Source organism: Gekko japonicus, unplaced genomic scaffold (genome assembly GCF_001447785.1).
Source record: "Gekko japonicus isolate JY-2015 unplaced genomic scaffold, Gekko_japonicus_V1.1 scaffold19, whole genome shotgun sequence".
NCBI classification, from domain to species: Eukaryota; Metazoa; Chordata; class Lepidosauria; order Squamata; family Gekkonidae; genus Gekko; species Gekko japonicus.
Window position 1 is genome coordinate 1,258,135 of NW_015164664.1, and position 11,138 is coordinate 1,269,272.

The window sequence follows — 11,138 nt, forward strand, 5'->3', positions numbered from 1 at the left end:
TCCTCTCTACCCAGGAGGACCATGTTCCCACTGTAGAAGGGAGTGGAGATTTTGGGTCTCAAGAGGCCTTACTTCCTGTCTCTTGCCTCCGGGCAGCAATCTTGATGAGAGTCACTAACAATGGAGAAAATGTTGAGATGCTGAGCCTACAAAGTTATGCAGCAACAGTAGGCAGGAGCCCTGACACAGGGCATTGTCTGTTAAGATAAGCCAGTGCACCTGGTTCAGATGCCCATACATTCACTCCTAAGTGGAAAGGGCAACGTAATGACCCGCCCAACACTACAGCTGATGCCTTCCAGCAGGAGACTGTTTTGCAAAACGTTCCACTTGCTTCACGCATCAAGACGGAAGGCTCCAAAGTAGGTGCTTTCTTCATCATGGTAGTTGATGTCCAGCGTGGAGACAGACACAAAGAGCTTATCACCAGCCTTGAGGTCAAAGAGGCCCCCTTGGTAAAGAGCATGGAGCCCGTAGGTGGCATCCTGTGCCCAGCACTTGGTGCCCACGCCTTTCAGCAGTGGGATGGTCTGCCCATTGCTGCTCTGGAGGTTGATGCACTGCACCAGCTGATGGCCCGAGGCCTGGGAATTCATGCCTTCTGTGGGGTAGTGGAAGTAGATCTGGGCATAGATGTAGTATTTGCCTGCCTGGCTTACATGCAGCTTGCCCTCCCGGTAGGTGAGGTTCTGCAAGTGTGAATGCATGGTTTTATGCGCCCAGTAGGGAATTGGGAGCTGGCAGGACTGAGGCAGCTCCCCAAAGAGGCTCGGGCTTCCTGCAAGGAGAACACAAAGAGAGGTGTCACAGGGAGGCCAATGTCTGTGCAGCCATGCAGAGAATAGGCTGTACTTGCATGATGGATGACAGGGGTACCTCTGTAAGGTGGACCTTGAAACTTCAAAGCCCACAGCTGCTTTTACATGTTGGGGTCTGTTTCCCAGTGGAGCAGGAAAGCTCCCCTGTATGGATGAGAGAAGTGGTTTTCCCTCTCTCTCTTTTCTCTTTGAACTTGAACAGAGGGGTCCTCTAGTAACTTCCTCTAGTAACTTCCATGGGGAACCAGGGGCAGCTCTCTCCTCCTGTCTTGACAAGGGTCTCAGTGCCTTCACTTCAGTAATGGCAGCTACTGCTGTTTCCACTGCTGCTTGCTGACAAACCCATAGTGAGAAGACCCATTAACTGACCTTTGCCGGAGTCACTGCAACAGTGTAGATGTATGCAAAAGCCTGGAGTCCAGCAGTAAGACAAAGGTACTGACCTCTGACCTGCCTCCAGCAAGGCACCCTTGGCTTGGAGCAGTGGAAGCAGCAGCAGCAGAGCAAAGGAAGGTAGAGGCCGACCAACCTGACAAGTGGGCTAAAGCCAGGGAGCCTCTGCGGTGTTAAGACAGGGACTCTGCCAGGGCAACGTGAAAGCCTGAAGATTAACTCACGCTGGGGAAATCTCCAATTATAACAGACGTACATGAGAGAGGTGTACATTGACATGGGCTCGTGGGCTCCACTTGATCCCCTCGGACCACCTCCACTTTGGTTTTAGATTGTCACTCACCTGCCTGGGATGGCTTCCACCCCCTGAGTGTGAGGTGTGCGGAAGGTTTGCTGCCTGGCTGTCTGATCACCAGCTGCCCGCTGGAAGAGTTGGCGGGCTTGTTTGAAGTATCTGCAGCAAGAGAGAGACAGATGTCAACCTGAGTGTGTTGGAAATTAAGGAAGGACAGGTTGCATGAGGTATGGGGGGGGGAATAGCTCAAGTGTTATAGGAGGAATGAGGATTTGTCCCTGGGTACCAAATCCTCCGTCCCTAAGAGAAGCCACTTGCTACAGGGGACTTAGTGCCTTTGGGGTCAGGGTGTGGTCTTCCTTGAAGCAGAATGGAACTGTTGCTTCCTCAAAGCACTCTGGCCCATCATAGCTTGATTAGGGGGAGAAGGGAAGGAACTTGCCGGCTACTGCTGGCTTTTGTGTTTGAAAATTCAGGCCAGAGGATGAAAGGGGCATAGAAAGGTGGAATCCTTTCCAGAACATGGCAGAAGAACTGCCTCTCTCCGTCCCCAACCTGCCAGCTCTGGTGTGTCCACACCAAGTTCTGCTTGGAGAAACCTAAGACCGGCCAGTCTCAGGTTTCTCCAAGCAGAACTTGTCTTTCCCTGCCTTCGTTATTCAGACAGACATTTTTGCTCAAATGTCCTTTGAATTCAGTTTGCTCCTAATTTGATTTCTGCAATGATTTTTTAAAAAACCTATGTAGCCGTACTGCCCAACCTTCCCTGCTTTGACTCACCAGTCTGAGCACTCTTACGAATAACGCTGTCCGTCACCTGGAAGGAAAGACAAGCACAGAGAACGTTCCTTCAGTTCGAGTAATCCCAAACTGACATATATTTAACAGGCAGGGATGATGCCGGTCTCCTGATTTAATTGGGTTTTGAGACAAAAAAATTTGGCCACCAAATCTGTGATGCCTTCCCCCCCTATTGGATCGCTGATCTCCTGGTGAGACCAAGAGATCTCTTGGAATTACAACTCACCTCCACATGCCAGAGATTAGTTCCCCTGGAGAAAATGGCTGCTTTGGAGATTATTCTATAGCATCATTCCTCTGAGATCCCTCCCATCTCCAAAGCCCACCATCTTTAGGCCCCACCCCCGAATCTCCAGGAATTTTCTGACCTGGAGTTGGCAACCTTACCTATCATTGTCGGGGTGTGTGGGGGGGGGTTGCTCTGATGCCTTGGTCAACACCCAAATGTGATAACTCTGATCTCTGGCAATTATTTTGAGAATGCCAGTATTAATTTACCGGAAAGAGGGGACAGAGAGGTGGCTAAAGAGCGCGACTGGAGCCCACTCCTGTATGGCTACACTCCCAGTTCTGTGGCCATGGTCTTCCCAGCCCGAGGCTCACCATGGCAACATAGGCCTTGATGTTGCTGGCCAGCTTGAGGCAGGACTGGTTGCCGATCAGCTCGTCCAGGTCCGAAAGTTCCTGCATCCGGCTGAGGAGCAGGAGGCAGTGCCCCTCCTCAGAGCTGCCCTGGGCCTGGGCCTTGAGCTGAGGGAGGAGAAGGAAGGAGTCTATTAGAGGGGGGAGGGGTAAGAGGCCTGCCTGTCGACAGGGGGGGAGGGGCCGCACCTCTCACAGCACCCTCTGTTGAAGCCACTGCTGGGTAGAAGTGGTGCTTATCTTCCAATATGCAGCACTCCACATAGGTGAAAGATCATTCCCTGATGTAGAAGCATGGAGCAATTTCCTGCCTGCAGACAATTACCTTGTCAGAGAGTTAGGTGAGATTTTTCAATTCTGCCTCTTGCAAATTAATGAACAAATGTGTATGCAAATATACTGCCTGCAGCCCACTTTAAATCTCTGCCTTACAGCTGGCCCTAAGTTAAGTACTGACAGCGGCAGCTGCGGCCTCTGGCCTGACCAACTAGAGTTCAGCCAAGGGGTGAAATAGAGCATTATGAGGCCCCCTACATATTATTCCCAGATCAGAAAATATGTCCCAGAGATGAGGCTGTAGTTACTCTTGCCCCCCCTTCAGGGAAGTCCCCCCTCCATTCGCCAGCTGGAAGTGCTAAGAGGGCAGTTGTTTTCGCCAAGCAAATGGAGGCAACAAAGACCCAGAGGGAGCGAGCCTTTATCTACTGAGCATGGAGCAAAAAATGCAGTGAGTCACTGTGGTTTAAGCTGGGCGTCCAGCCCACTTCTTCAGTGATCCCCGAGGAACTGGGTCAGGCATTGTGAAATGAACTCTGTGTGTGTGCATTTGTGTTTAAAAACAAAAGCTTGCACGAGAGAGAGAGCGTGCACCAGAGCTGGGCCACAGACATGCCTGCCGGCTGTTAGAGAGGCTGAGTCAGCACATCGTTTCCCTGCAGACAGTGCTGAGTCCTGACTAAGGCCAAAACAGGACCTACAGAAGGGCGGGTGAGACTGTCTCCGCTCAGTGTGGATAAGCTGTCCTCAAGGGGGGGGGGGGCAAGATGCCTGCCACCTTCTAATATAGGTCTCCCTTGCCTCTGAACTCAGATGCTGACACAGTGAGAGATGCTTCCTACCAGGACACTGTGACATTTCCCTCACTGAAGTGCCATCTATTTCTCTGCCTCTTTCAGTTCCCCCCAACTACAATGCCTGCAGGATCACACTGGACCAACATTCACTTCAATCCCCATTCGCTAAAACCTGTCACAAGACAGGCCCCAAAGAGACAATAACAGAACACCACTAGTGGTCACATACAGCTCTCAACTCAAAGGAGTTCAATGCATCATCTGCGATTTAACAACCTCTACTGGACAATGGGAGCTGCGGTGGCTCAAGTGGTTTAAGACCCTGAACTGCAGGCTGTCAAAGGTTGGTAGTTCAGCAGTTCAAGACCCAAGTGTGCTGCATGACGGAGTGAGCTCCCGTCTCTAGTTCCAGCTCCTGCCAACCTAGCAGTTCGAAAGCAAGAAATTGCAAGTAGATAAATAGGTACCACTTAGGTGGGAAGGTAACAGCGTTCCGTGCGCCTTGGTGCTTAGTCGTGCCGGCCACATGACCACCGAAACGTCTTCAGACAGTGCTGGCTCTTCGGCTTTGAAACGGAGATGAGCACCGCAACCCTAGAGTCGGATTCGACTGGCTTTCGAGCAAGGGAACCTTTACCTTTACTGGACAGTGACAGTTTTCTTTCACAAGTACTGGGGGGGCAAACTTTTTCTTGCCCACAGACAGCCCCCCAGTCCTAAACAGCTCCTCACCCACAATAATACAACATCTAGTTTGAACATAGACACTGGTACCAGAGCTTGCAGTAAACCCAGATGCCAATTTTGCTGCCCCATACACCCAGACAACACAATCACTGGACCCAACAACATCAACTGCACCATTTCAGGCTCATTCACTTGCTCATCCTCTAACATTATATGTGCCATTAAATGCCAACAATGCCCTTTGGTTCTCTACATAGGGCAAACGAGTCATACCCTACGCCAAAGGATAAATGGACACAACTCTGACATCAAGTATCACAAAACTGAGAAATCTGTAGGAGAACACTTCAGCCTTCCAAGACATCCAATAAGGGACCTCAAAGTAGCTATTTTATTGCAAAGGGACTTCAGAAATAAGCTAGAATGGGAGATTGCAGAGTTACAAGTTATTACACCACTCAAGACAATGGAACCCCTAAGGCTTAAAAGAGATATTGGTTTCTTATTGCACTATTTATTTATTTAGTTTTTTAAAAAAATTTAATTCGTTTTAAAATAATCATTAACAACAATTAACATCAAAAGCATTGAGCGTATATTCCACCCTCCCTGCAAGTGGGCTCAGGGCGGCTCACAGGGCCATTTGGCACCGCAATATAAATACATTAGCAAACCATTAAGAACAATAATTTAAAACAGATTGCACTATTTGTGCACACAATCTCTGGATCTCTGAGGTCTAACTTAATCTGGGCCCCGCCCCATAGCGATGGTGAACTTCAGCACAGCAGGAGAGGTTGACCTTTTCACTGGACCCCCACTGCCTCAGCCAAAGGCCTAGTCACCTCCATTTTACTATACATGCTAACATCGTTCAGTTCTCACGTCTTTTGTAAACTACGTTTACTACGCTGTATGCTATTGTGCTGCTATTCACAGGTCTTACCAATTGCCTTCATCCAGTCAGCTATATTCACGGCTCAGTTACTTATGCATCTTGACTCTAATTAGCCCTTCATGGCAACATCCTCCTCACCTGCTACCTATATGTAAAGGTTGGTGACTTCTGTTTCATTGTATCTGAAGAAGTGTGCGTGCACATGAAAGCTCATACCCAGAATAAAACTGTGTTGTTCTAAAAGGAGCCCCTGGACTCAAACTTCGTCCTCCTGTTTCAGACCAACAAGGCTACCCCCACCTGAATCGATGCTCAGCTAGTATGAGCATTACTCTTGAAACCATGAATCTTAGGTTTCAGCAAAACTGTTGAGGGCACAAAAGAACCACCAAGGATGCTGTGTTTATAAAAGAAAATGAATATGAACAAACTTTAATTTAAGAAACACAGGGAGTCCAACCCTTCCTAATCACATCCCTAGTATCTTCACTTTCTACCTTACTGTATAAAAATGCAGTCAGAACACTTCTCTTTCTGTCATTCTGTTAATCAAACACTCCATTTTGCATACTTTCCCCCCTCCCAGTCCATATTCTTACCTTTTAAACCACCTATCAAGAACTATGCACACAATTTCAACCTTTATGGTATTTTCTGCCACTCTTGCACACATTGCATCTCAGACATCCACTACGCTCTGTCTCTTGAGATTCTCTGATCAATGCTAACCTTCATTAATTCCCTGGGAGGTGGCAACATGTTTCCAGAGAATTCCTGCTTGCCTTTCTCTTCAGCCCCATGCATGCTGTGCAGGCAGGCACATGCTCCCAGTTCGTGGCCAAAGAGACAGGAAGAGAAGAATATGGTAGAGGACAGAGATCAGGCTGGATGTATGTATGGAAGGATGAGGGGGTGGCACTTTCTTCCCCAGGGTTGTCACCTTTTTCCTAGCAGGGTTTCTGTGCTTTTAGCAGCTGTAGGGTCTAAGGCAGTACATCAGGAACTCCAGGGCATCAAAGGCAGGGAAGCAAATTATTGTTAGGGTAATTAGTAGAAAGAACTAAATACTACATTGGTGATCTACATCCTCCCTCCCCCAGGCTCGGGCCTCATACACACAAGAGGAATCCTGCAGACTCAGACTAAAGGTCTTGTATCTTGCAAACAGGATGCCCCTAAGAAAGCAACAAGCAAAAATAAAATAAAAAATGAATGCAACAGTTCTCCCTGCTATTACACCCACTTGAGTATTCTCAAGTATACTGCATCTGCACATGGAGGTTCCATTTAGCCATCACTAAATAGTTGCTGCTCAAACGTGTGATCTAGCCTCCCATTTAAAAATAACTGTCTGAGGTGCTTGACTGGCAGTGGTCATTTCCACATGCAAGGTATAATGGCTGAAACAACAACTAAGGAGTGGTCGACAGAGATGTGTGAACACAGCCTCATTCAGCTTTGAGAAGGCAGCAAAGACAGTAACAGGCTACAGCCCCTCTTCTGAGCAGCATCCCAGCCTGCAACGGGCTCCTCTTAAACTGTAGGGAACTTCCCTTCCTCCCTTTCCTGCACGCAACTGGCTGCAGCTCAGGGGAAAATGAAACCCAGATTAAGCCTGGAAGCCTAGTTCGGGGAACTGGAACAGCCACTCCCATCCTTCTCTGGCTATGTAACACCTACCTGTTTACCAATCTTCTCCCAGAGTAATACGTGCTAGACTCTGATTGCGGTGGAATCACCACTGGTCTTGCACCACTGCCAGATAAGGAGAAGGTGGAGGCTGCCAGTACAGGGAGCTGACCGGTTTACTACAGGGATCTTTGAACCCTGTCTAAATTTGTCATACATGTTTTGTGGGGTGCTCAGTGCCAGCGGACCCAGCACCTGCCATGACCTCACTGGGTCAACTGCCACTTATAACCCCTGTCTCGTCTGATTCTTTGTTGGTTGAGAGTATAAGCTACCAAATATCCACAGTGATTCTGCACTAAAGGACCTCCCCACTCACTGGCTTTCAGAGATCCAAAGCCACAATGTGGCCACTACGTTTTATGGACGGAGTCTTTGTGCTTTCAGTACCTGGGCGACTGGCAGAGGTCAACAGTGGAAGCTCTACAAGTCATGGCTGTTCTATGCTGGCAAAAACGTCCCCTGTGAATTTCAGACTGGTGTGGTTCTATTCAAGATGGACAGTACCTGTCCTTTAGAAAAGGGGAGGCAATGCTACACCTCCACAACATGCACACAGGAAACAAAACAGACAGCTTTCTGTGTCCCAAGGTTGAGTGGCAGGTTGCCAACAATATGCACAAAAGCTGTAAGGGCCTTTTCAAAGAAGTTACAAGGAAATGTTTTTCCCCACTGAGGTTAATTATTGTACAAAAGATTCACAAGCAAGGCAGGCCACCACTGAAGATGACAGACATGTTCCCCTGCCCCCCCCCCCAGCATCTCACCTGCTGCAGCTTCTTCACATCCTACGTGCAACCTGGGCCTGTCTTACCCAAAGGCCTTTTCTATTACGATGCATTTGGGCAGCCACAACCTTTCCCAGGGGAACAGGACTGCAGTCTGTGGTTTTGTTTCACTTGAACTGATTGTAGATTCCGAGCTCAAAATCAGCCCATCTTTCCAGGAGCCCCTGGTCGTAACATCCCCACTCAATAATACAATGTAATATCTCAGCCTTCTCATGCTGGTCCCCACCTTTGCCGCTAGAAGTCACTGATCCGTGTTTGCAGAACCTCACTCATGCTCTTATCCACCTGTCTAGACATTCTTGGGTACCCTTATCCACATGGTCTACATTGGCTTCCTCCTGTCTGAGAATCTGGCTTCCTGAATACTGTTGATTGGTGAGAGACAGCTCTTCTCTTCCAGCACCTCCAGAAAGGAAGGTCTGAATTCTCCCCCATACACTATGACACAATTGAAAATTCATGAGAACTCCCCACCCCCCTTAGAAAACAAGATAGACTGGCTTCAGAAAATAGCCCCTCTTCCAGGCATCCATTCTACTGTAACTTGTAGTCTGTTCCTTCTCAATTTTGATAGGAACAAAAAAAATCTATTTATGCATCTGCTGTCCATTCCATCACAAAGGGCTGATTGCTCGAACCACAACTGTGAAGGATCCCATTCAGCTGAACCCAGTCTTCTCCCAACCTCTCAAAAGCCAGGCCAACGGGGAAAGAAGACTGCAGCAACCTTGAGCTTCTTCCCGTATGTTTTTTGCACATGTGTGTGCATGTTTTTAATGTCCAAACAGAATCCAAAAGACAGTGGATTTTGTTGCATTTAAATACATATTTTTCTTTCAAAGGGCAGATGTGGGGAAATGAAAAAAAAATGCCTGTGTAGTCTATGGTGGTCTTGTGGCCTTTCCGAAAGAGCAAGGGGACTTCTGCAAAGAGAAGCCTAGCTCAAGAGCTGTGCCTCCGCATTTTCCCAAGGGGAGCAGTGGAATTGAAAACAGTTACTATGACACAACGTCAGGCAAACGCAAAACTAAATTGTCTGTCTTTGCTTTACTCAGTGTGTTCTGTGTTTTCGATAAGCCAAACTGACACTTGTGGAGATTTTATGTGTCTCAAGTACAGTTGAGGGCACTTTCTCACTCAGCGAATTAGGTATAAACTGGGCTATCAGTTTCTTCTGCAGACCTTGGAAAATCACCCTCCAGGGTATCTCCGGCAATCTGAAAACCCGAAGATTTCAAAACAGTAAAGTCCTTGCTGTTTACTCGGGACTTAAAGGTTGAGCAGAGCAATTACCTTTGGTTCACCTCTGCAGATTGAAGAGGCAGGTTTCTAAAAACTGCAAGCTCCAAATCTGAGGCAGCCACAAACCTTCCAGAGCCAGGCTTGCAAACCAAATCCAGGTCTTGAACCAGGGCAACCAACCCTTGTTGCTTTTCCTCTAAGGAAGGGGGAGAGGGGTTTGGTCCTGTGGGAACGGCAGGGCTTTGCTTTCACTTTCCCACAGGGCTGTTTATCCGACCGCTCCTGCTCAGGTCAGCACAGCGATCCTGGCCGAGCCAGTCAAAATACTTGGAAAGCAAGACTGGAGTGGCGCTCTGATTCTAAACATTCCTCCTCTCCCTTCCGGATCGCCGCCGCTCCAAAGAACTTCACAGTTTAACCCAACGGAGGGAGGGAGGAGCTTTAACACGAGGGCGCGCTTGACAATAAGGTCTGCAATGCACACAACAACATCGCGGGATAGTTTCGCCATGGAGCGGGCAATCGCACGTCTGCAAACTGCCGCCCCACCCCCTCGACACAGGCTTGGCTCCTTTCCAGCGGCGCAAGAAGAATCACCTCCAGGCAGCCAGCCTGAGGAACGGCTCAGCAAGCCGGTTCTTCACGCTGGTTTCTAAGGAGCCGCAAACCAAGGGCCGGCAGGCAAGACCGGGGAGGGCTAGTAGTGGCTTTGGAGCGCCATTCGCAGCCCAAACATTGACCGCCGCGGGACTGATTTGAGCGTAAACGTGCTTTGACTCGTTCGACTACTGGGGCTGCGATTTTCAGCACAGCTGCTTGGAAGCGAGTCTTGGGGCCGAAACCGAAGGTTCCTCCTCGCCCCCCGCCCAAGAGGGATCGTTGGGAGTTCCGAAGGGGCAAAAGCAGGGAGGGAGGAGGGCTGTTCTAGTCTCTGGCGGACGGAGCTCTCGCGGCCTTCTGCCAGAGGAAAAGAACTCCCAAATCGACGGCAACCCCGCGTTTGTCCCACTTCTCGCCTTCTGCCGTAACCAGGCAAGGCAAGGCCGTCAGGTCAGGAGCCACCGTCTGCCCTGTTTTCTTACACACACACACTCCCGGGAGGATTAAGCAGGCCTCCTGCCTTCAGCATCTGCGTGCGCTCCTCTTGGCCTGGGAAGCGACTGTCCAGGACTCCGAGGGAGAGCTTCGGTATCTTCTCTTCCCCCCCCCTCCCCCGGGCTTAAGCGCTTTGCGGATCGCGGCCCGATTCCCCGCCCCCCTCACCTTGGAGATGGACATCGTGAAGTAGACGAAGAGGCCGGTGGTGGAGGCGATTTGCAGGGCCAGGATGCCCATGGCGGCCACGGCCAGCCAGACCGGGCTGCAGCGCTTTTTCCGACGGTACTTCTCAGCCCGGGGCCCGTCGCCCAGCATGTGGGCGGCAGAGTCGCTGCTGTCGGATCGGAAGTACGGCTGGCTCGGGGCTGCCTGGGTCATCCTGGCGGCATCCAGAGGCGATCCGGAGCTGCTCTGCTTCTCCTCGCGCAATAGCCTCTCCACTCCCGGGCCAGGAGGAGGTTCGAACTGAGACTAGGACCCGCCTCCGGGGGCCGGGCGGACGAAGTTCAGACCCACCAGCCCGCCGGATAAACAAAGAAGGCAGCCCGGCCACGTGGAGGAGGAGGAGGAGGAGAAGGCGCCGCTCCGGCTGCTCAGCCAATTTCGCCCCGCCCAGCAAGCCTGATCCGAGAGACAGTCGACCCGCTTTTGGATCGCTCCGTTGTAGCTGGCTCCGATCATTTGCCAGGAAAGACAACCACTAGCCACAAA

At 50.1% G+C, this 11,138-nt stretch overlaps 1 protein-coding gene across 1 annotated transcript; it reads right to left on the reverse strand.

Annotated features, from left to right (window-relative positions):
- Nucleotides 1-45: 45 nt before the first annotated feature.
- On the reverse strand, nt 46-10,860 carry LOC107108553 (tumor necrosis factor ligand superfamily member 10-like). Its single transcript, XM_015408999.1, has 5 exons — nt 10,593-10,860; nt 2,911-3,057; nt 2,287-2,323; nt 1,555-1,665; nt 46-778 (listed from the first exon to the last, which is right to left on the reverse strand). The coding sequence occupies exons 1-5, from the start codon at nt 10,803-10,805 to the stop codon at nt 336-338; spliced, it is 951 nt and encodes a 316-aa protein (XP_015264485.1). The 5' UTR covers nt 10,806-10,860; the 3' UTR covers nt 46-335.
- Between the last annotated feature and the right edge of the window lie 278 nt (nt 10,861-11,138).